Raw genomic sequence first — 26240 nt, forward strand, 5'->3', positions numbered from 1 at the left:
CTCCTAGATAGCTGCCCCAGCCCAGGAGTAATGAGTGTCATTACCATCATCTCGGAGTGGGAAAAAGGGCAGGTTCTCCTGCTGACCCAATCCCTGTTCGTCAGGCACCAAAACAGGGCTTTTGCAGTTACCTCAGAGGTCTGGACCACGTCAGAGAGATTCCCTTTGATGTTGTGCCCCCTTGAAACTTCAGGACCCACTGCAGAGCCCTCATCTGCCAACAGGCATGTGTTACAAGAAGGATGCAGGAGGCCTTGAGGCCCAACAGCCCCTGAACGGCCCAAGTGCATGGGAGCGTCTGATAGGGAGTCAAGTGTGACCGCGCCTCGTGTGGTGCAGCACTTGAGGGATCATTCATTCAGTGCCTTAGGATTCATGGCCCAGCAGTCCTTGCAATTCTTTGAGTCGAAGTCTCGCTCCAAACACCAAAGGCAAACCAGATGAAGGTCTGTTAGAGACATCTGTGACTGGAACCACCTGGTTTGAATTCTGCAGGCTTCTTAGAAGACACCAGGAGATACAATCTCAAAAAAAGGTGTAACAGAAAATCTAGAAAAAAAGTCAGTAAAAAAGAAATGAATATTGTTGGTAGCTCTCTCCGGATCTGCGCTGACTGGCGCGGACCGGAAATAAATTATGACAGTGTGCTATGGTGATGCCCATATGGGCACCTTAAACATCACATCAGGTGTGGACCCCGCCGACGAAGACCTGAACAGTGACAGCAATGGGCATGCAGGGGCACTGCTTGAAAATTTCCAGATCCTGTCCGACGCCTCAGGAATAGTCTAAGGTAAAGAATCTGCAGGCGCGGGGGGGGGGGGGGGGGGGGGGAGACAAGCACTGGCAAAAACAATATGTCTTGTCTTGCAAGAGGTATTGCCTTTGCCAATGTGTTTTACCCATGCTGTACATCAGTGGACGCTGTGCAGAATGGCTCAAAGTGAGGGGCACAGAGTGCTGGAGGGGCACAGAGTGCTTTATCTGTAAATGATTAAAATATTTGCATTTTGTAACAGAGAAGTCAAGTGGCTCTTTACTTAAACCTGCAGAAACTCAAGGTGCAATAGAATTCATACAACCAGTCTCACCTGAGAAGTTCCAAAAAATCATCTCTGAAATCAAACGTGCCATTGAGTAACCCCATGGCTCCATTCTGTTGGAAATGATTTCGATATTTGTCCCGGAATTCCCTGTGTACATCATCTATTAATTTATCCACATAGGACAATGTAAGTATCTTTTGAAAACCAACCTATTGGACAAGAGAAGTCAGATAATCATTATGTTAAAAAAGCAGCTCCCACATACATTTTGACAGATTAACATTAAGTTCTTAACTGAGCAAACCACTTTACAACCAACACATCTGTCATATTTTTTCCACAAGACAATTTTCTTACAAAATTCATTCACAGGAGGTGCACGCTTATCGGAGTGTGTGTACAATATTGAAAGGGTTTGGACACAATTATTTTTATGAACAAGTTGTCTTCAGGAATGCTTTTTCTAGTAGAAACTCTGACAGTAGATTCCTGCCCTTAGTGTACTGCCCAGGTGTCAAGACTAGATCTAAAAAATCTTGTAGTACCTCTGCATGCCAAAAGTTGGCATTGATCTGCTCCACCTTAGCATCATCCAAATCTGACGTGATGGTGCGGTGCCTATATAAGCTCCACCCCGGTGCACTGGTATAATTTTCTTTAATGACACTTTAATCACCAAAAATACAGAGCCACGTAAAAACAAATGATTGATCAGTGTGCAGTGTCTAATAGTATCTTTGGGGTTCACAGTTCGCAGAGCAAGGAGGAATGGAGAGCCAGTGAGGAATTTACAATTAGATAGTCAATATTAGAAAAAGCATTCCCAAAGGTAGGTAAATTGTTTTTCTGAATTAGGCTTCTAACTGCAGACTCCTCACTTTATAATAGATATCCAAGCAGTATCTTTGTGGAGGTGGGTCTTCGAACTGGTTCCAACAAGAAAAACCGAGTGTACTGAAGAGGCAAAATGCCCATCTTGACAGATCTGACTGTCCAGGCAGTTGTGCTTTGTGGATGTGTGTGGTGATGCTCACATAGCAGATTGGTAGATATCCATAATGGGTACCACAAGTGCCCAAGTGGTAGCAGTGGCCCTGGTGGAATGGGCCCTCAAGAAGCTGCTTTTTCGTGTAGACGATCTATTGACAATTCATCAAGAGATTGCCTGCTGCTGCTCAGTCTTGCCCTTTTTCACTTTGGTCAACTCAACTGACCGCACTAAAGACCTCTGGGTGCACAGTGTAAGAAGAGACCGTTCTCTTCACGTCCAGGCGTTGGAATCCCTCCTCCTCCTTGGAAGGATGAGGTGGAGCGAAAAAAGGGTAGGCAGAGTGATGCTTTGACCGACATGAAATGGGATGACAACCTTTGGCAGGAGGGAAGCACACCTACAAAGGAAACGTTTGTCAAGGAAAAAGCTGGAGTACAGAGAGTAAACTGATAGCCTGCGGCGTTGTGACCCACTTAACTGATGTAATGGCCACTAGAATGACCATTTTAATAGGAAGAGCTGCAGAGAACATCTGTGTAAAGGCTGGAAGGGGGAACACGTAAGAAACGTGAGGACCAGGTTATGGCCCATTTGAAGCATCACAAAAGGAATAGGAGGAACAAGTGTCGCCAGCCTTTGAGAAAGCTGGTCACAAATGGTGATTTGAACAGGAAGGTTGATCCAGGAACTGCAGGAAAGCTGAATTATCCGATAGGTAACCATTAAAGTGCAAGACCTTGCTGGGCTAAAGATGGAACAAACAGCAGCACCAACAATGGCGGTGCTGAAAGTAGGTTCACATGACGTGAGGAATACCATGCTACAAACTTGTGCAAATGGCAGGCAAACCCATGTTTAGTGGAAGGGTGCCTGGCCACCAAGATTATATCACAGACCTCGGGAAGAAGATTGAAAACCCTCAACTGCTGCCACTCAGTCTCTATGAATGGAGGTGGAGAGTGCACAGGTTTCGGGTGCAGGACCCTGCCCTGTTGCTGGGACAGGAGAGCCTCCCAAAGAGGTAGGCTGATCGGAGGACCAATGCTCATACTCAGAGGAATTTGGGATACCATACTCTGTGTCAAATCCACGGCCACTACAGTGATTTGGGTCTTGTCTGCCCTTATCTTCATGTGAGCTCGGGACAAGAGTGTTATCAGCTGAAAGGCATACAAGAGTCCAGATTTCCAATTGAGGTGGGATGAGTCTTCGATCAAGAGCTGCTCTGGGAACTCCAACGCGTGGAAGTGCTGACCTTTTGCTTTGTGCAGCGGCGAACAGATCCAGCCCAGGTTCTAAACATTCTTAGAAGAAACTTTGTGCCACCTCTGGATGCGATTGCCATTTGTGATCCGCAATGCATCAACGACTGAGTTTTACCTGCCCTGATGTTCAATGAGGCTGCCAGGTGCTGCACAGCCAAGAAGATGTCCTGGCAGTCCAGCCAAGTTAAGAGACAGGGTCCACAACCCCAGGCCGCCTTATTTTTTTTGCATTACCACATGGTGTGGTGCTGTCGGCAAACACCTGAACCAGAAACCTTTACGGACAGAAGAAAGTCTTTTAGTGCCAAGCGGATCGCCCTTCGCTCCAGAAGGTTGAGACCAGAGTCCTCTGATCTCCACTTCTCCCATCATAATATTGATGCATTGGTCATCACTGTCCACTCCAGATGGGGAGGAGACAGGGGTCTGCCAAGGAGTCAGGTGAAGTCTGTCAGCCACCAATGCAGATCTTTTACAGCTTCCTTCGAAATCTGAACCTGGTTGGAGCGATTCCCCAGATACTACGCCCACTGGAACATCAGATCCCACTGCAGAGCCCAAATAGGCCATCAGGCATGTTTCACCAGTTTGTTTCTGAGAAGGAGTCAGGTGTGACTTCGGCAAGTTGACGGTGAACCCCTGCAACAATAACAGGAATTCCAATCACGTCCTACTTCTGGTGCAGACACTCTCTTGATGACTCCTTTAGTCAGAAGAGGCCGTGCTTCCTGCCAGAACAAGGAAAGCTGGTCCTCAGTCAGCTATTCTTGGAATGGTGAAAAAAGGCAGAGGGGTTTCCACAAACAAAAGGGAGTGCTCCTTCTGCACAAATTGAAGCCCTCACTTGTCAGAGGTAATTGAAAACCACTCGGGCAGGTTGTGCATGATTATACCACCAATGGGATGGCTATGCGAGATGTCCAGCACAGTAAAGAGACAGGCTGTGGGAAGAGTGCAGGACTGGACAGCACACTGGGTCTGGCTCCCGCATCTTTGGAATTCACAAACTCATCCACAAAATGGCTGGGCAGACTGTTGGACTGGAGGGTACAAGCTGGTATTGCTGGCCAGGCGTGGCTACAAAGTGGCACAGTAGAAGCCATGGCTCTATCCAGGGAGCCTGGTTTCCAGCCCACATCGAAAGGCAAACTTTTCTGCATTCTGGCCATCGACTAAGGCTTGGTTGATGACAGCTCGGCTCTCCTCGAGAACCATAAGAAGCAACTGGGCAAAAGAATCCCACAATGCATGGGAATATTGACCCAAGAGGCATGGAGGGCTCACCAACCACAAGGCTGGGGCTGGTGGAAGAGGGGGAAAAAAAAAAAAAAAAAAAAAAAAACACACACACTTCCAAAAGGTATCCAGCCTCTTGGATTCCCAGTCTGGTGGAGTGGAAAGGAACATGTTTGAGTTGATTTTGGGCATTGAGGCGTGCACAACCAGGCTCTCAGAACAATACAGTGCACACAGAAGGCCCTTTCCAAGGTTTGGACCAGCCCTCAAGAGAAGGCTGGTAAAGCCTTCATTGGAGGGGAGCAATATTTCAGCCAAAGCCAATCCTGGGTAGAGCACCTCTGTCAAGACGTCGGTCTTAACTTTACATGCAACTGAAGGGTCAAGGACTTCCACTGTCCATCATGGTGGTGAAGGATGCACCCTATTCTGAACCGGGGCCCGGAGGAAAAAGCTTGGCAGAGTCTGGGGAAGTGTCCAAGCCACTGGTTTCACTCAGTTCATACCAGTTTTCCTCTTTTTCAGAATCTTCCTCCAGGGAATCAAACTCTTCCTCCTCGTTCCTCCCCCCATTCTTCAGGAAGAAAGGTTTAAACTTTGTAGGATTTGCAGAAGAGATATCCCTAGCACACTGGGAAGAAAATGTCAAAGATAGTTGACAAAAGGTAGAAAACTTTGGTCAAAAAATGACCAGGGTAGCTTTTCAGAGACAAGCTGTTGGCGTGGAAAGAAATTAACTGGTGCCATTGTGCCTAAGAGGCCTTATATGGGCACCAAAACGTCACTTCCACTACAGTTGACGCCAACACGGAGTCAATTGACATCACCTAGCATCTCCCAGAGGTACTGCTCAAGATTTTTGGGATCCAGATTGACACCTGGGGACTATTCCAAGGTGAGGTACATGCAGTCAGAAGCCTCGATCAGAAAATGTCTAGTACATTTTTGGCTAGTATTTCTAAATATTTTAGTGTCTTATCAACTTAAGCCACAATATCACCGAGATTTGAATTTTAGTCTAGGTATGTGCAAAGAAAATGCAACAGCAAAGCCAATAAACCTACCTTTTGGAGATATTGGCCCTTTAGCTAAACTGTACAGCATCACCAAAATGTGTAGCATTGCTAAAAGCTTAAAAAGAGAGAAGCACACTAGTGGGTCTTTATCATGCACACCATTTATTTATTATTATTTTTTAAACAAATCCTAAAGGGATTGAAAAATAAAATTAGAACAAGCACAGGGAAATCCAACAGGTCTTGCCTATGCAAGAGCTTTTGGCTTTGCCAATGAGTTGTAGCCATACTGTACACTCACGTGGCTGCTCTTCAGCAAGGATAAACGTTAGTGGCATAGAGGAGAGTGGGATGGAGTGTCAGTGTTGTGTGCTTGAAAAAAACCTTGTTTCCCCTCTCTGTCCTGAGTGCCAGTCTGTCTAACTAAACAATAGAGGAACCCCTGACTTGGGCACCAAGTTGGGCTTAATGTAACAAATTGTTTAATACATTACAGTATCAACTTTAATAGTCCCAGTCAGAAGTTAGCAAAGCTGAGGTTTCAGTTTTAAACTCTGCTCTCGCCAATGGGACTACTAGCTTTGTCCACAGTAAGAACTGCAATTCTAGGTTTTTACTGTTGGAAAATGTAGATGTACATCTGCTGCTTTCAATTACACAGCACCCTCCCTTAGGGCTCGTAAGGCATACCTTAGGGATGACTTCCATGTATTAATTATGGAAATCAGATACCTGCAACCTGAAGAAAGAAGGACTGCTGGCCTGAAAGCCCTGCAGAGATGACAGACACCAACTGACTTGGCCCTAGCCATACCGGCCTGTCTCCAGACTCAAAGAACCTGCACAGCGACGCATCCGACAGGGACCAGCGACCTCTGAGGACTCAGAGGACTGCCCTGAACCCAAAGGACCAAGAAACTCCCAATAACAGCTGCACTGGTCAAAACCTGCAACAACTTTGCAAGAAAGAAGCAACTTCCAAAGAACTCTCTCTTCCCGCTGGAAGCGTGAGACTTCACACTATGCACCAGACGTCCCCGTCTCGACTACAGAGAACAAACACCACAGAGAGGACTCCCAGGCGACTGCGACAATGTGAGTAACCTGAGTCGACCTCCCCTGCAACTCCACAGTGACTCCTGCAGAGGATCCAGAGGCTCCCCCTGACCGTGACTGCCTGGTAACAAGGAACCCGACGCCTGGACCAAGCACTGCACCCGCAGCCCCCCAGGACCAAGAGGAACCACCTTCCAGTGCAGGAGTGACCAGCAGGTGGCCCTCTTCCTAGCCCAGTCGGTGGCTGGCCCAAGAAGCCCCCCTGTGCCCTGCCTGACTCGCCTAAGTGCCCCCCCCCCCCCCCCGGGTCCCTCCATTGCTTCTTATAGCAAACCAGAAACCTACTTTGCACACTGCACCCGGCCGCCCCTGTGCCGATGAGGGTGTGTTTTGTGTGCCTGTTTGTGTCGTCCCCTCCCCCGTGCTCTACAAAAACCCCCTGGTCTGTTCCCCGAGGACGCAGGTACTTACCTGCCAGCAGACCGGAACCGGAGCACCCCAGTTCTCCATAGACACCTATGGGCTTTGGGCCCTCCTTGGACCTCTGAAACCTGACCGGCCCTGTGTTGCGGGTGCGGTGACTTTGGGGTTGGCTTGAACCCCCACCGGTTGGCTGCGTATGCCCAGGAGACTGACTGTGTAGGTGCTTTACTTACCTGAGAAACTTAACCAAACTTACTTCCCCCACGAACTGTTGATTTTTGCAGTGTCCACTTTTAAAATAGCTTATTGCCATTTTAACCTAAACTGTGTGTACTACGGTTTTAAATCAAAGTTCTCTACTTATCTGTGTGAAGTACCTTGCATTTTATGTACTTACCTCAAATCTTGAATGTTGTGGTTCGAAAATAAATTAAGAAAATAAATTTTTCTATATAAAAACTATCAGCCTGGAGTTATGTCTTTGAGCGTTTGTTCCTCATTTATTGCCTGTGTGTGTATAACAAATGCTTAACAATACACTCTGATAAGCCTACTGCTCGACCACACTACCACAAAATAGAGCATTAGTATTATCTAATTTTGCCATAATCAACCTCTAAGGGGAATCCTTATACTCTGTACACACCATGAGATAGTACATACAGAGCCAACTTCCTACAAGGACTTATAGCTACAACAGTTCTGATCATTTTTACACATCGTAACAGAAAAAATAAAACAGAGACCCAAAGCATATAATTAAAATACCTTATGTTAACTATGCAGTGACCTATGTACCCCTCACACATAACACAAATATATATTTTAACCATATATACATTTGTTTAGCAGACCTATAAGAATATCTAAATACAGGGAGTGCAGAATTATTAGGCAAATGAGTATTTTGACCACATCATCCTCTTTATGCATGTTGTCTTACTCCAAGCTGTATAGGCTCGAAAGCCTACTACCAATTAAGCATATTAGGTGATGTGCATCTCTGTAATGAGAAGGGGTGTGGTCTAATGACATCAACACCCTATATCAGGTGTGCATAATTATTAGGCAACTTCCTTTCCTTTGGCAAAATGGGTCAAAAGAAGGACTTGACAGGCTCAGAAAAGTCAAAAATAGTGAGATATCTTGCAGAGGGATGCAGCACTCTTAAAATTGCAAAGCTTCTGAAGCGTGATCATCGAACAATCAAGCGTTTCATTCAAAATAGTCAACAGGGTCGCAAGAAGCGTGTGGAAAAACCAAGGCGCAAAATAACTGCCCATGAACTGAGAAAAGTCAAGCGTGCAGCTGCCACGATGCCACTTGCCACCAGTTTGGCCATATTTCAGAGCTGCAACATCACTGGAGTGCCCAAAAGCACAAGGTGTGCAATACTCAGAGACATGGCCAAGGTAAGAAAGGCTGAAAGACGACCACCACTGAACAAGACACACAAGCTGAAACGTCAAGACTGGGCCAAGAAATATCTCAAGACTGATTTTTCTAAGGTTTTATGGACTGATGAAATGAGAGTGAGTCTTGATGGGCCAGATGGATGGGCCCGTGGCTGGATTGGTAAAGGGCAGAGAGCTCCAGTCCGACTCAGACGCCAGCAAGGTGGAGGTGGAGTACTGGTTTGGGCTGGTATCATCAAAGATGAGCTTGTGGGGCCTTTTCGGGTTGAGGATGGAGTCAAGCTCAACTCCCAGTCCTACTGCCAGTTCCTGGAAGACACCTTCTTCAAGCAGTGGTACAGGAAGAAGTCTGCATCCTTCAAGAAAAACATGATTTTCATGCAGGACAATGCTCCATCACACGCGTCCAAGTACTCCACAGCGTGGCTGGCAAGAAAGGGTATAAAAGAAGGAAATCTAATGACATGGCCTCCTTGTTCACCTGATCTGAACCCCATTGAGAACCTGTGGTCCATCATCAAATGTGAGATTTACAAGGAGGGAAAACAGTACACCTCTCTGAACAGTGTCTGGGAGGCTGTGGTTGCTACTGCACGCAATGTTGATGGTGAACAGATCAAAACACTGACAGAATCCATGGATGGCAGGCTTTTGAGTGTCCTTGCAAAGAAAGGTGGCTATATTGGTCACTGATTTGTTTTTGTTTTGTTTTTGAATGTCAGAAATGTATATTTGTGAATGTTGAGATGTTACATTGGTTTCACTGGTAATGATAAATAATTGAAATGGGTATATATTTTTTTTTGTTAAGTTGCCTAATAATTATGCACAGTGATAGTCACCTGCACACACAGATATCCCCCTAACATAGCTAAAACTAAAAACAAACTAAAAACTACTTCCAAAAATATTCAGTTTTGATATTAATGAGTTTTTTGGGTTCATTGAGAACATGGTTGTTGTTCAATAATAAAATTAATCCTCAAAAATACAACTTGCCTAATAATTCTGCACTCCCTGTACTTTTAAACCATAAGTAGAATATAAATTTGTACAAAGAAATGCATTAACCTAAACATAATAAATATAATGAAATTATATGTATTTACATACACAGGCATATGCTGTATATATGTGTTTTGAGTATGGTGGTCATGTAGGAAAGAGCCAACTCTTGAGAAGACTTCTAAAGATGAGATCATCATCTATGGATCTTCTGTTTGGGTGGTAATGAATTTAATAGTTTGGATGCTTGAACATAGAAAGATGTACCACCCATTATTCTCTTGTATGCTGGAGTTTTCAGTCGACGTGCCAATCTGGAGCAAGGATTCCTTTGTTATAAGTATTTGGTGATTTTACTACTGATGAAAAGTGAGCCTGCTCCATGTACTGCTTTGTGGGTGATCAAAACAGCTTCAAGGTGGATCTTCTGGCAACCAGTAACCAATGTGAAGCCCTCAAGGAAGGGGCGATGTGGGCCTGTGGCTTTAGTTTGGCAGCACAGTTCTGAATTCATTGTAGTCTTTTCATAGTTGATAAAGATGATCCGTGATACAGGCCCTTGGCACAATCAAATTTAGACCATTCGAAAGAGAGATAGTAGACTGGGTTTTGAGTGGAAATCCTAAGTGTGTGTGTGAGGGGGGCTTGGGGAAGATGCACAACTAGGGAATTCATAGACAACTTGGGGTCTTGAAGAGGCTGGTTGAAACATACAAAATGTTCAATGGTGGGAGGGGGGCAGACCCAGAGCCCTCTTTGTATATTGTAAGAAATCGGTCAACTGAGATCTGTGCTGTCAAGTCAGATCCTACAAAGGATTATCATGCATTTAATCCTGTGATAGGAAAGGCTTAAGTCTCCCAGACATTACTTTTGTAATGAGATACTAAAGATAATCTGTTAAATCTGTTTTTCACATCCAACTGGATGTTAAATGCACTGGATTGCAACATATAAGGTAGGTGTGATATTTGTCTAGCAGAATGTTGTTCAAAATAAGGAAAGGAGAATAAAGACGGATGTGTAACCTGCAAGAAGATTATGTAGTTAACAGAAAAGTCATCCTCCATTTTGACTGGGCTTGGTTGGTGACTGATAGCACAACTGTCCAGAATGAGTTCATCAAAGATGGGATTCATATAGAAGTATACTAGATTTCTGTAATAATGAAGAGGTTTTGGCTATTTTAGGGTATCAATACAGCATTATAAGGTGCATAATGAGTAAGCATTAACATGCATGAAGGGAGATCTGGGGGTTTTCTGCAGAAGTGGGCATGCATGTTGTATAATGATAGGTTTAACATTCTCAGAAGATGTTGAATATTTGATTAAATGGTGTGTTTGGTGAAGGATGGTGATGGGAAAGGTGGGTATGGAACTAAGATGCACAATGGCATATCTACAGTGGACATGATTAAAGCTCTGAGTAAACTATGAATGAGCATTGTAGGAAGCAGGCCTGGTTTGTAGTGGGTACCTAAAGGTACTTACACCTTAGACCAGGTCCAGTTATCCCTTATTAGTGAAATGTAGACAGTGTTCTAGCAGCTTAGGCTGTCTAGAGGTAGCTATAGGCAGAGCAGCCAAGGATAGGCTGAACTAGGAGACATGCAAAGCTCCTGCAATACCACTATAGTTACAAAGTACTTATACACAATAAAAGACAATACTCTGTGTTACCAAAAATAAAAAGGTACTTTATTTTAGTGACACAAGGCCAAAAATATCCAAAAGACTGCATCACCGGTTCTCTGGGTCCCCTCTCATCGTGACGAGCGTGGTCCCTCGAACACAGGAGCTAGATCCAAGTGGCCCTCACAGTCCAGTGATCCTTCAGTCCAAGTTTGGTGGAGGTAAGTCATTGCCTCCCAGCGCTAGACTGCAAACCTGTGTACTGCGTGATTTGCAGCTGCTCCGGCTTCTGTGCACTTCTCCAAGGATTCCTTTGTGCACAGCCTAGCCTGGGTCCCCAGTACTCCGTCCTGCAGTGCTCAACCCTCTGAGTTGGACTCCGACGTCGTGGGTCCCTCCTTTGTGACTCAGAGTCGACCGCTGTCCTCAGATCTTCTAAGTGCCTGCTCCGGAACTTCTACGGGTGCTGCCTGCTTCTGCGTGGGCTCTCCATGTTACTGGAAGTAAGTATTATACACAATATATACACTAGAGACCAAAATCAGGTAAGTAAATAGTCATAGAATAGTGCAAACAGTAGAAAAAACAATAGAATGCAATAGGCCTAGGGGCAACTCAAACCATATATTAAAATAGTGGAATGCGAACAACAAATTCCCCCTAAGCAAGTGTAGTGTATAGACGGGCACTGGGAGTGTAAGAAAACCCCAAAGGTAAGTAAAATGCCCCACCCCAGAGCCCAGGAAAACAGGTGTTAAGTACAGCAAGTTTCCTCAGAACACGCTACAAGTCATGATAATGGATTTTGCAAGGACCAAGCAAGAATGCAAGAAACCAACAATGTACTCCTGGACCTGAAGACCTGTAAAGAGAGGAGACCAAATCCAGAAGTGGAAGAAGAGTCCAGGTAGAACAGTAGCCCCTGCCAACCTGAAAGAAGGTGCAAAAGTGGATTCTCCAGTTGGAAGAAATGTGCAGAATTACACCAAAGAAGATAGCTGCGGGTTCAGGCTTGGTGCAAGAGATGTCCCACGTCAAGTCGTTGGATGCAGGCAGTTTGGGGCGCTGGATTCCTCCAAACAAGCCTTGGTTCAAGCAAGGTCACGGTTTGCGTCAAAATGGCACTTCCCGGGCCCCTGAGGGACCTGGGGGTCTCATCTCAGACTGAGGCGACAGAGCGCGCTCTCAGCACTTTGGAGAGCCCTCCAATGATCAGACAGCACCCATGGGAGTCCCAGAACATGGGGACAAAGAGGATGCAAAATGCAGTCGCCTCAGCACTACACTGGAGGGTCCCACGCCGCCAGAGAACAACTCAGGGAGCCGAGCGTTGCAGGATAGAGTGCTGGGGACCTGGGCTATGCTGTGCACAAAGGACTTTTGGAAGAAGTGCACAGAAGCCCAAGGAGCTGCAGAAGATGCAGTGCACAGGGGTACTGTCGCAGCACGGGGAGGCAAGCTCTTACCTCCACCAAATTTGGACAGCTGGTCCTTTGGACAGTCTGGGTCACTTCAGTCCACCACCTGCATTCCAGGGATCATGCTCGTCGAAAGGAGAGGAGACCCATTGTACCAGTTGTCGCCGCAGAAGGGTGCCTGCTGAAGCAGGGAAGTGACTCCATCACTCCACTGGAGAGTCCTTCGGTTCTTCTGGTGCAGGATGAAGACAGGCAGTCCTCCGATCGTGCACACCTTGGAAAGTGTTGCAATTGCTGGCTGGAGCTGAAGTTGCAGGTCACAGTAGCCTTCCTGGATACTTTGTTGCAGTTACAGCAGTTCCTGGAGCAGTCTGCGGTTGATCCGATGGTCAGAAGCTGATGCAAATGAGTCCTGGAGGAGTCTTGCAAACCAAATCTGAGTAAACACTCAGAGGAGAGAGCCTAAATAGACCCGGGAGGGAGGGAAAGGGGGGGGGGGGGGGGGATTAGCTACCTAACCAGGTATGCACCTATCAGGAGACGTCTCTGATGTCACCTGCTGGCACTGGCCACTCAGAGGCCTCCAGAGGATCCCCCACACCTTAGAATCCAAGATGGCTAATGCCAAGGACAATGGAGGAGCTCTGGGCACCACCCATGGTGTGGTGATGGACAGGGGAGTGGTCGCTCCCTTTTCCCTTGTTCATTTTCGCACTAGAGCAAGGACTGGGGGTCTCTGAACTGGTTTAGACTGGCCTAGCAAGGAAGGCACCATCTGTGCTCTTCAAAGCATTTCCAGATGCTCTGGGAGGCTACTCCTCCCAAGCCTGTAACACCTATTTCCAAAGGGAGAGGGTGTAACACCGTTCCCCCAAAGGAAATGCATTGTTGTGCCTTCCTGGGATTGAGCTGCTCAGTCCCCAGGAGGGCAGAAACCTGTCTGAGGTGGCAGCAGCTGGGACTGCAGTGGAAACCTCAGAGCTGGTTTGGCAGTACTGGAGGTCCAAGGTGGAGCCCCGGATGCATGGGATTGGCATCCCAATACCAGATTTGGTATGGGAGGACAATTCCATGATCTTAGACACCTCACATGGCCATATTCAGAGTTACCATTGTGAAGCTACATGTATGTATTTACATATATGAATTGCATGCTTATAATGGTATCCCTGCACTCACGAAGTCCTGGAAATTGGCCCTGGACAACGTGGGGGCACCATTAATAGTGCAAGGGCGCCCTCACACTTCGTAACATTGCACCTAGCCTTCAGTAAATGAATGTTAGACATATCAGTGACTTATAAGTTTCGTAAGTGCAGTGTAAAATGGCTGTGAAATAGTGTGTGCACTATTTCACACAGGCTGCAGTGGCAGTCCTGAAGAAAGGTTTGTATTAGCTCCTTATAGGTGGCAAAAGAAATGTTGCAGCCCATAAGGATCTCCTGGAACATCAATGCCCTGGGTACCTAGGTACCATATACTAGGGATTTGTAAGGGGAAGGGGGTCCAGTGTGCTAACTGGAATCTGGAGTCACTAAACTATAGTGACAAATTTGGTAAATAGAGAGCATAAGCAGTGGAGTTCTTGTTAGCAGAACTTCAGTGACACAGTCAAGCATACTAACAATACATATAGGCCACAAATTATGAGCACTGGGTCCTGGCTAGCAGGACCCCAGTGAGACAGGCAAAACACACTGACAAACAGGCAGAAATTGAAGGTAACATGCCAAGAAAGATGGTACTTTCCAACAAGCATATACTAGAAACATAAAGGGAATCATGGGGAAGAGAGATCTGTATTCAATAAGCTTTTAGGGCAGTCGAAGAGAGATTTTTATCTGCAACTAGGAGAAGCAGGAATTAATCAATGAGCTTTACCACGATCTATGCAGCCTGCAATAAATGTAAATGGTTCTGTTGACTAAGTGGTCAGTGATTAGTAAAATAAATATACACCTCTTGGAGCTCTTTGAAGATTCCTGTGCTCTTGACTTTCTGCTGCCACTGTGGAATATACTATGATGACCTAGAGACTGATGGACATTAGGAACAACAGCAACTCTGTGAACGTGTTAATCAGTCCTTGCAAATGTAGAACCCTTGACCATTATTCCTTTTCTCTTACCTCACCAGTATGCGTTCTGGAACTTCAGTACAGGAAAGAAGGAACATACCAAAAAAAAAATAAAAAAAAATGAAGAGGACAAACATGTTTTGGGGGGGTGAGGGGGGGTGCTTAGAATAAGCATCAGGGAATTGGGAAAGGACAGAACACTAAATAGCACAATTGGGCTGTGGAGGTAATAGGATGCATGTTTCCTTGAAGTAACCCTGTATTATCTGTATGCACAACATTATAGGTATTTCCCCGTAGCTCTTACTCAGGTCCGCTCTCCTCCATGCACAGGATTACATGAAGACCAGTTTCCTTCACCTGGGAGAATAGGAATGCTTTAATCCTGAATGTTACATGCTAGAGTTCCGCTTTTTATGGCCACCTTTCATATTTCATGAAGTTTTGCCTCTTCGCCATTGGAATCACACTCGTGTGTGGGAACAGGAGTATATGATTGCACTAGTGGAATGGATCTTTGCTGGCCACTATCTCCCATAGGATTGCCTACTGTATATTATCCCCACAAAGGAGATCCACCATGTTCTTCCATAGCTTATTGCTCTCTTGAAGAATAAGTGTGAAGCATCTGTGTCAGATAAAGAGCCCCTAAAGAAGGAATCTTTTAAATTGCTGCTGCCCACCCCACTTACCCACCTATTAGAGGCTACTGTAGGATCCAAATGATCCGGTACCTACAAATGCTCCAACCTTTCTACCTCAAACATTTAGACAATAGGAGGTCAGCGCACACAACTAAAAAGGTGGAAGTCCCTGATTAATTTCTTCTTAATTGTCTCACATGTAGTTTTGTCTCCAGCTCTCCTTCCGTAATTCTGAAGCATGATTCAGCCTCCCATCTTGGCTCTAAGGCAGGTAAAGTACGAGTTTCACAAACCCTCTCCCGAGAGGCCATCGGGACCATTTCACTTTCTGTCATGGGGAGAGAAGTCCTCTTACTCGGAGCCCATTGTTCACCTCTTTAATGCAACTAAACCGAGATTCTGAGATAAAGCTATGGTTTGCTTGCCTAAAGGGCTTAAATTAAAGTGGCTACTTCCTTGGGCTAATAAACATGGTATCTGGTCATTAGTTTTCACAATGTCAGTTTGAGCTCTTAGCTGTTTGCACAGAAATTGCTGTTTGCTAGATTTCTAGTTGTCCAATGAGGTAGGTTGCTCCCCGGAAGAGTTGCTTCAGCTCCCCTTATCTAATTGTTACAAACTTGACTCTTCGTAGACCTGTTATGAATGAAACCCGATGGTCACAGTGAAGGTGATGTACAAACTTGGAAGAAGCATAAAAGTGCGGTAGCATCTAGTAATAAAGCTCCAAACACTGCTCAATCAAGGGAAAGGAATCCTTAACTCTTTACTGAGTTCCAGGTCATATGTTCAGGGTGAAACTTTCCTCAAATAAGATGCAGCTACATTATTACACATACATCACATTCCACGACTAAGGGAGGACCGAAAAGTAAAATAAACATTTTTTCTTTTTTTAAATAACACGAAGAGTGGTTATCACACAGCATCTACCTCAACAGGCACTTAATTTCAATACAGCTAGTTACTTAATGACAACATAGCCAAGCAAAAACACCATCAAGCAAAGCGGTCCATTAGTTTCATGGCAAATATTGGATAAAGTGCCATTTGAAAAGACATCCTTCCTCAAGAAGAAGACAGCTGCAAACTGGGGTATGTGGGCTTACTTATTTCAGCCCCTACTTTCAAAGGCCTAGTGAATAACATGGTCAAAGTACTGTACACCACATGATAGGCATGCTGATAATACCAACATACTTACCACAAAGACGAGTTCAAACTGATTGTCCAGTTTATATTTGAGGGTAAGAGTGTCATGACTAAAGGCACGGTTACCGCCTCTTTCCTATGAAAGGAAAAACAACAAATTACATTTCTGCTGCTAAGCTGTTTAAAATTAAATAAATCTACAGTAGTGTTATGTCGCAAAAAACACACAAAGAAAGAATACTGCTTTCGAGACACATTGACTTTCCAGTGAAACAATATACAGTACAATGTCGGAGGATGAACTCTCCACAGCCTACCAGGTAACCAAGACAGGCAAGGCACTGGAAGATTCAATAGCATGCCACAAAAAGCTGGACTTCAGTTCTTTATTTTACAATAAAAACTAAAACCTTTTCCAGAAGTGCCTCATGATAATGTTTTCATTTTTATCTTAGTTTACACTTATTACATGCTTCACTTAAAACACCTTAAAAGCAAATAATTAACAAATGTTTCTTGCATCAAACCGCAATCCTGCAATGTCCCGCATCATTTAAACCAGAGGTCTCTAACCTTTTTTGTAGCGAGAGCTACTTCTCATAACTGAAAATCATCGTGAGCTACTGAAGTCTAAGCAACTTACGCACTGTTAGCAGACACCCCCACGCCCAGCTTCATTGACTAAGTCTAATGTCCACTGAGCCACATACTACGGCTGGAACAAAATACTTTGACCAGGGGCATGTTGAAAGAGGGCTGCCATGTGTGTCGGTGTGCGTGGTCTTCGAGGATGTATGAATGTGTGCATAAAAATGGGATATATGTGTAGTGGTGTATGGGTGACAAAGCCGGAGATGTGTGTAATTGTGGCACGGGACATACCTTTCACTATATATGGCACAGTTACAATCTATAACACAAACATACAACTATTGTTTAAATGGGAGAAATTTAAAGTACAAAAAAGTTCATAACATTCGTGAGAGTTAGAGCTATTGCCGTTGTAAATGACAATGTCCTATTTATGTGTTTCGGTTTGTTGGAATATAGAGGACGTATGTGGTGTGGAGTAGAAATTTGTGGTTTGTATTTTAATTGCTACTTGTGGAACTGTGCAGTGTGGAATTGTGTGGTACGGAGTGCATTTGTGTAGTGGGATTATGTGGCATGGTGAATATATGTGAGAGCAGCATAGATTAGACTGAAAGGAAGATCGAGAGGGATAGGTAGCTTGTTCAGTAACTGGTGGAAACTTCCCTCATACAGAAGGTACAATGGAAGCTTCCCTCACGGACAAGATACAATGCAGGTTTCCATCACACAGAAGGTTAAAAGCAAGCTTCCCTCACATAGAAGTAGTAATACATTTGTGAGAGTTAGAGCTATTGGCATTGTAAATGACCATGTTTCATCTATGGGTTCTGGTTTGGAATGGTTCCCGTTACGCGAACGGCATATACACTGCCAGAGCTGGGGCACTGCAAATCAAACCTGAGGTGCTTTGGCAGAGCTAGTTCTGCTGTCCATTTGTGGCCAGCCGAATGCTGCCACGTCTCAGTTTGAAAAATATACCACATTTCTAAATAGGGCAAAAGGTGAACGTACTTGTTTGTTTTTGTAGATTTTCAGGGGTCAGTGGGTGGGGAGACCCTGCGAGTGTGCTGGGAAAAGACACGACTACAAAAAGCGGTGTACCACACCCGACACAGTACTTGGAAAGGTCAAAAGAAATGTCATATTTACAGCACTCTGTAAAGACAAATCACTGCACTAGACAACAGATGTAAACTGCCCCCCTAAGGCACCATAAACCGTCAACAAGGGATGTAGGAAAAAAAAGAAAAAAAAAAAAACATTTGTAGCATGATGTACACCCACACGAGGTCAAAAAGAGCAGCAGTGCTCGGTACGGAAATAAATTTAGTTTAGTAAAGCTAAAAGAAATGCAAATAAACTCTGCCATCCCGCAAAAGTGTTCACGATCTGTTATTGACATATTTGAAACAGAAACTCTTTTGGTAAAACATGGCACTTATGCACAGATGCGTGGAAAGAGCAGTGTAGGAAAGTACCATCTTGCCTGGCATGTTACCCCCATTTTCACTAAATGCATGTTTGTTTTTGCCCATGTGTCACTGGGATCCTGCTAGGCAGGACCCCAGTGCTCATAATGTATGCCCTGTATGTGTTGCCTGTGTGGTGCCTAACTGTATCACTGAGGCTCTGCTAACCAGAACCTCAGTGTTTATGCTCTCTCTGCTTTTCACAATTGTCACTGCAGGCTAGTGGCTAATTTTACCAATTCTCATTGGCACACTGGTACACCCATATAAATTCCCTTGTATATGGTACCTAGGTACCCAGGGTATTGGGGTTCCAGGAGATCCCTATGGGCTGCAGCATTTCTTTTGCCACCCATAGGGAGCTCAGACAATTCTTACACAGGACTGCCCCTGCAGCCTGAGTGAGATAACATCCACGTTATTTCACAGCCATTTTTCACTGCACATAAGTAACTTATAAGTCACCTATATGTCTAACCCTCACTTGGTAAAGGTTAGGTGCAAAGTTACTTAGTGTGTGGGCACCCTGGCACAAGCCAAGGTACCCCCACATTGTTCAGGGCAAATTCCCCGGACTTTGTGAGTGTGGGGATACCATTACACGCATGCACTACATATAGGTCAATACCTATATGTAGCGTCACAACTCCAAACATGGCCATATAACATGTCTAGGATCAGGGAATTGTCATCATATTGGGGGACAATTCCATTATCCCCCGGGTCTCTAGCACAGAACTGGGGTACTGCCAAACTGCCTTTCCGGGGTTTCCACTGCAGCTGCTGCCAACCCCTCAGACAGGTTTCTGCCCCCCCTGGGGTCTGGGCAGACGTCAGTGACCCCTCCTGATAGGTGCTTACCTCTTTCAGTAGCCAAGCCTCCTTTTCTGGCTATTTAGGGTCTCTCCTCTGGGCTATTCCTCAGATAATGAATGCAAGAGATCAGAGTTCCTCTGCACTTCCCTCTTCATCTTCTACCAAGGATCGACCGCTGACTGCTCCAAAGCAAAACTGCAACAAAGTAGCAAGAAGACTACCAGCAACATTGTAGCACCTCATCCTGTCTCAACTGTTTCCTGGTGGTGCATGCTCTGAGGGCTGTCTGCCTTCACTGTCTGCCTTCACCCTGCACTGGAAGCCAAGAAGAAATCTCCAGTGGGTCGACGGAATCTTCCCCCTGCTAACGCAGGCACCAAACTTCTGCATCACCGGTCTTCTGGGTCCCCTCTCATCCGGACGTGCATGGTCCCTGGAAAACAGGAGCTGGGTCCAAGTGTCTCCCACAGTCCAGTGGCCCTTCTGTCCAAATTTGGTGGAGTTAAGTCCTTGCCTCCCCACGCCAGACAGTAATCCTGTGTACTGCATGATCTGCAGCTGCTCCGGCTTCTGTGCACTTTTCCAAGGATTCTTTTGTGCACAGCCTAGCCTGGGTCCCCAGCACTCCGTCCTGCATTGCCCAACTCGCTGAGTTGAAATCCAACGTCGTGGGACCCTCCTTTGTGGTTTTGAATCGACCGCTGTCCTCAGATCTTCTAAGTGCCTGCTCTGGTACTTCTGCGGGTGCTGCCTGCTTCTGTGGGGGCTCTCGGAGTTGCTGAGCGCCCCCCCTCTGTCTCCACCTCCAAGGGTGGACATCCTGGTCCTTCCTGGTCCCCAGCAGCACCCAAAATCCTCAACCGCGACTCTTGCAGCTAGCAAGGCTTGTTTGCGGTATTTCTGCCTGGAAACACTTCTGCAACCTCCAGCACGCCGTGGGACATCTTCCATCTAAAGGAGAAGTTCCTAGCCCTTTTTGTTGTTGCAGAATCTTTGGCTTCTTCCACCCGGAGGCAGCCCTCTTGCACCTTCATCCGGGGTTTAGTGGGCTCCTGCCCCCCCCCCCCGACACTTTCGGGACTCAGTCCCCTTCCTTCACAGGTCCTCAGGTCCTCAGGTCCAGGAATCCTTCTTCAGTGTTTTGCTGGTGCTTTTGGTTCTTGCAGAATTCCCTATCACAACTATTCTGTTTTTCTGGGGTAGTAGGGTAACTTTACTCCTACATTTCAGGGTCTTGGCGTGGGGTATTTTGGACACCCTTACTGTTTTCTCACAGTCCCAGCGACCCTCTACAACCTCCCATAGGTCTGGGGTCCATTCGTGGTTCGCATTCCACTTTTGGAGTATATGGTTTGTGTTGTCCCCTAGACCTATGTCTACCTATTGCATCCTATTGTGATTCTACATTGTTTGCACTACTTTTCTTACTGTTACTTATCTGTTTTGGGTTTGTGTACATATAACTTGTGTATATTACTTACCTCCTAAGTGAGGGTATTCTCTGAGATACTTTTGGCATATTGTCACTAAAATAAAGTACCTTTATTTTTAGTAACTCTGAGTATTGTGTTTTCTTATGATATTGTGCATATGACACCAGTGGTATAGTAGGAGCTTTGCATGTCTTCTAGTTCAGCCTAAACTGCTTTGCCATAGCTACCTTCTATCAGCCTAATCTGCTAGAAACACCTCTATTCTACTAATAAGGGATAACTGGACCTGGCACAGGGTGTAAGTACCACAAGGTACCCACTATAAGCCAGGCCAGCCTCCTACAAGCAGCAGGCGTGGATTGGCGTTTTTATCAGTCACCCGTGCTGTAGAGCAGTCTCCAGGCTAAACTGAGCACAAAGCAGCGTGAGGCTAGTAACATTATTTACTAAAGCGCTAGTATACTCCAGGGCTCGAAGCACTATAGAAGAAGAAATAAAGGCCGGTGGCACCGATGCACACTGCAGGGGCCCACGGCAGAGGGTCATTTAATCACAAAGCAGCAAATACCAGCCTGTCACTTACTGTCACCTGTAATCACTTTTTCATTTTAATTGGAAAATGACACCAGATGACTCCGCCAGGGATGAAACTATTTACATATCTGCTGCGGGGACAAGATTTATAATCCTTTTTTTTTTGTTTCCCTAAGGAGCAACTTGCTTGGTGGCTTTTCATTTGAGGGGTGTTGGGGAAGGGGGGGGGGGGGGAGGGGGCACGCAGAGGCACAAATGAGAGCTGGGATGTCTCACGTCAGTCTGTACAACAAGCACACCCGACAAAAAACAGATGTCTTGGTGGAAGTCCATTCCAGTGTTATGAAGTAGATCTGCTCGTGTTTCATACGCTGGACAGGCACCGGATACAAAGCAAGACCTTCTCTAGCAGGCCAGCAGCGGACAAAACCAGAAGAATAAACAAACATTTATATAGTGATGTGTAAAAACAACACAAACCAGTCCCAAAGCATAAAAAGCCACCAAGTCCCAAAAGCATAAAAAGCCACCAAGTCTATCAATCCCCATAACCAAAATATAAAATCTCAGGGAAGAGTGGAAAAGTGAAAAAGTACATGCCATATGAAAGATGGGTCCCAAACAGAACTGAGCTGCTTATAACAATGTGCGCACACTTAAGGGTGAAAAAGCATTGGTAAAGCCAAACAGAATTTGCTAGGTCTTTTATTTTTGCGGCATGGCGGTAAAAGGGAGGAAAGAGGCCCAATCAGACGGGGGCACAAAATGGCCAGCAGGAGGAAGGTGGGAAGGGCAAGCAGCACAAGGGAGGGCAAAGGGAAAACCAAATCACATCACATCTTCCATATTTCTTGTCTTTTATTTTTCTGTGATAAGTTAATAGATATCTGAACAAATGGAATTCAGAAAGTTTGTTGATGACCAAAACGTCAATCAGCCGAAACAATTGTGGCAATTACAAATCATCCACAGAAGACAAGAAATATGGAAGATGTGATGTACCGTGGTTTTTCCTTTGTCGTCTAAACAACTGTTAACCACTTTGGTTGGGTGTCTAACCACATTGGCACTCCTCGGACCAACATTTAGAACACTTTTATATTGTTCCTGTGTAAAATATTTAACGTACACTTTGGAAGTGCGCTCCACGTATACACAGCCACTGTTCATGTTCTTGGACAGCACAAGGGAGGGGTCTTGGAAAACCACAGCAGCGGGAGGGAGCCAACAGAACCACACTACGGGTGTATACTTCAAAAAAGGAAAGGGGGGGAAAAAAATCACTGGAAGAGCCAAACAGTTCTCGAGCATGCAATAGCTATTTCACTCTGTTAGCGTATTTATTTTTTTATTTAATTTTAATTTTATTTTTAACATGGCAGGACAGGGAGGGAGGGACAGGGACAGATCAGATCAGTGGGGGCAAAAAACAATGTACAGCGGAAAGAGGGCGAGATAGGCAAGCAACATGAGGGAGGGGTGGGAGCACAACAGTGGAGTGAACAAACAAAACCATCAAGAACAGGAAGTAATGGGGCGGGCTACAAACACATCTACTGTTAGGAGTTTTAGCAATAAACTGCTTAACCGAATACACTGAATAAAACGTCATCCAAGTGTGCAACGGAAATATGAATGACCCCTCCACCCTCCATGCCCGAACCTGCTTTCTCAGCCCCTCTGGACTGGGCTAGCAGCTGGCCACTAAGAACGCCCATCCTTGGACCAAAAAGCAAGGACCACATAATAGCTAAAAGGCCACTGAGTCAGGCTGGAGTCTGTTTTACCTGGGAGCTTTGAGACTGTAACCGTGGCTTTTCCAAGACCAGGTCTGCAGTTAGGCATCTTTACAGAATCGAACCCTTAGGCCTCTGAGGGCGCAGTGCAGTCATGTGATACCAACTGGGCCTGGGAGAAAATGTAAAGGTGCAGCGCTCAGCTCTGTGGATATCATACACTCTGGCAAATCTCCTGTGCAAGAAAATAATAACAACGTAACAAAGCCCACAGGAGTAGGGTTCGAGGGTTCTTTGCCAAAAAGTTGACTGATGGAAAGATCAAGATTACCAGTGCATGGGACAAATTATTAAACCTATACTTGCACACACTGACAACGGCATGGCCACGCTAACCTCCCTCCCGAAAACCAAGACACCGGAGTCTCAGCCACTGATTTGGCAGAGCGTCTATGCAGAGGAGGAAATGCCTGTAGGAGATGGTGCTTACGGAAGAATGAAAATGTCCAGTAGTCCTTGGCGATTAGAAGATGGCCAGCCAGGGGGGGTGATTGCGTCAAAACGCTGTCTCCGCCCCCATCCTCCAACCCTAAATCAGCTCCCCGAGGGCTGCTGTTCGTCTGCACAATAAAAATTGAAGTGCAGAGACGGGATGAACGCATGCACAAAATGGGCTTAACAAGACCGGGCGTCGAGAATCAAATGACAGCCAATTAAAGTGACGGCGGCATCTTGAGTGGGAGCTCAGCCCTGAGACAGGCAGAGCCTCTTTGGGGAGGACAGGAGCTGGGAGGGATGCAAAAAGTCACAGGTGGGGAGGCACTGCTGCCAGGATTTAGCCTCCAACCTGAAATGCTGCGAGGAGATGGTGCTTACAGAGACAAATGTCCAGCAGCGTGTAGAGAAAATTAAAGTAAACATTTGCAGGCTGCCTGCAATTACCCCATGATAATGATTCATAGCTCATGTGAGTCACCTTTGCATAACCTATTGAAGATTCCTGCCTCAGAGTCTCATTAACCAAAGCTGCAGGCAAGCACAATCAGAAAGAAATGATAAAGTAGTTCCTGAAACCAAGAGATAAAGAACCAAAGCGTAACTATATAGTACTTGGTCTCTGCTCCCAAAGAGAAAAAATGGCAGAACTGACCACTAGCAAGCAAGTATTTTTAAAGGTCACTGCAACCAACAAATGAAACCGCTTTGACCTCTTGTATACTTATACTGTGGGTTTAAATGCATACGCTCGACCTAATCAGTTAGAACTATGGCAGTGTTCTGCTGGCCACTGGGAGCAATGGGCCTGCTGCTTGTAAATTCAACACACTCGAAAAAAAAAAATAAGAACATTAAATTGATAAGTTAACTTAATCTTTAAGGTAACTTTTCATTTTAATTTTCTCAGATTTAAAAGCATTACAAATCACCATTTTGTTCTCATCTCCAATATTGAGATGACAAGGATTTTTATTCAAGAGTTAAATACCATAGTGCTTAAATTTTTTTACTTTGTGCCTCACAATGGGTCATAAATCTGACTCCAGCTCTGCTTGTTATCAGGCCCTGCTATTGGCAGCCTGATGATAATGATGTAAAATAAACACAGGCTCCCTTAACCCCATAGGTGCATGTATCGGCAAATGGCTGATAAACGTACACCCTTCCTGGTGCGGCCCACGATCACTGACCAACGCCAGGGAGGGGTTTTAAAAATTCTCTGGTGTATTTCACCGGAGGATTTGTTTCCCCACCACAAAGAAACGCAGAAGAACTTCTGCGTCTACCCCCTAACCCCCCCCTCCTGCTGATCTGTGACACTGGCATGCCGGAGCGGACGAGGTAAGTGTCCTCTACCTTCTCCGGTGGGAAAAAAGGCCAAAACTGCCTCCCCAGATGCCAAGGAGGCATCAATGGAAAGGGCAGAGTTTCCCCTTTCCATTGATGCCTTTCTGGCACCATTTCCTGGCCATGGATCGCAGCTGTGATCTATATATATATTCTTTTAATATATGTGATTTACCTTGGGGTCGCGATCACCCCGGGAAACCACACCTATTTAAAAGTGAAATTATATATATATTCTTTGTTCTAAAACCTATGAAAGGTATGTGCGAGGGGAGCTACGGAGAGATGAGGGGCACTTTTCCTGGGTGGTAGTGAGGGCATTCACGAAGGAGGAGGTCACGGGAGGGGGAGCACCAAAAATTGTTTCCGTACTGGATGCTAACAGCACTAAAGGCTGTGATGATGGGTATGTGGTAAGCTGAAGTAATAGGGTGTTTTTTTTTTTTTCAGTGTCTTCCAAGAATCTGCTGATTCAGAGAAGAAGCTAAAGTAAGGCTATTCGAAATTTACTGTTGCACACATCACACACACACACAAAATGTTGTGACCCACATCTGCCTTCTACGTAGGCTAGTGCTTTAGAGGGAGGCAGGAACAGAGCCCGAGACAGAAGATAGGGAGACAGCATCTGAGGGAGGGGACAATGGGGCAGAATCCGGGAGTGATTTTTCAGTCAGTGGATTCCCATCGGACGACACCTCTTTCAGTGATTCTGAGGTAGACGAAGAGGACAGTTGTGCTGTCCCTTCATAAGCAGTCTGTGCAGCTGGACATCAGCAGGTTAGCCCAACTCCGAGAGCACGTGCGTGCAGCAGCAAGCACAGAGAGAGAGTGCTCTCTTAACAGCTGCCGATTTAGATCAGCCCCAAGTTAATACGGCCAACCTTTTGCCAGTCGACTACATTCATCTCTTTTTGGATGTTGACTTCTTTCAGCTAATTGTGCATCAAACAAATTTGCATGAAGAACAATTTCTGAGGGAGCATGGTGGCACTCTAGGGCCCCGTCATAGGGTACGCCAGTGGACTCCCACTTCGCTGGAGGAGTTGACGATACCTTTGGGTCTTATGCTCAAAATGGGGCTAGTGCAGAAACCCACCTTGCAGTCCTACTGGATGACTCACACGGTTTGGGTAACCCCCATCTTCACACCATACATGAGCAGAGATCGTTTTTTGCTACTGCAGCACATGCTGCATTTCAGTGACAATTCTGCTGCATTGCCACAGGACCATCCAGACTATGACAGGTTGTTCAAAATTTGGCCTGTCGTGGAGCATTTGTTTGCCAGGTTTCCAGAGATCTATACTCTTAGAAAGAATATAGCAATCGATTAGTACTTTATTCTGAACAAAGGGTGGCTGCTGTTCTAACAGTACATTGAGAGCAAAAGAGCTTGCTTTGGCACCAAGCTGTAAATGCTGTGCGAGAGCTC

General features: G+C 45.6%; 1 protein-coding gene across 1 annotated transcript in view; it reads right to left on the bottom strand.

Annotated features, from left to right (window-relative positions):
- SRPRA (SRP receptor subunit alpha) overlaps positions 1-26240 on the bottom strand; it is a 704571-nt gene that overhangs the window by 642652 nt on the left and 35679 nt on the right. The window contains exons 2-3 of the mRNA XM_069224516.1: positions 16431-16514; positions 1092-1255 (exon numbers count right to left, since the gene is read on the bottom strand). Coding sequence (XP_069080617.1) covers positions 1092-1255; positions 16431-16514 — 248 coding nt within the window. The remainder of the gene's footprint in view (positions 1-1091; positions 1256-16430; positions 16515-26240) is intronic.

This window comes from Pleurodeles waltl, chromosome 3_1 (assembly GCF_031143425.1).
Source record: "Pleurodeles waltl isolate 20211129_DDA chromosome 3_1, aPleWal1.hap1.20221129, whole genome shotgun sequence".
Lineage (NCBI taxonomy): Eukaryota > Metazoa > Chordata > Amphibia > Caudata > Salamandridae > Pleurodeles > Pleurodeles waltl.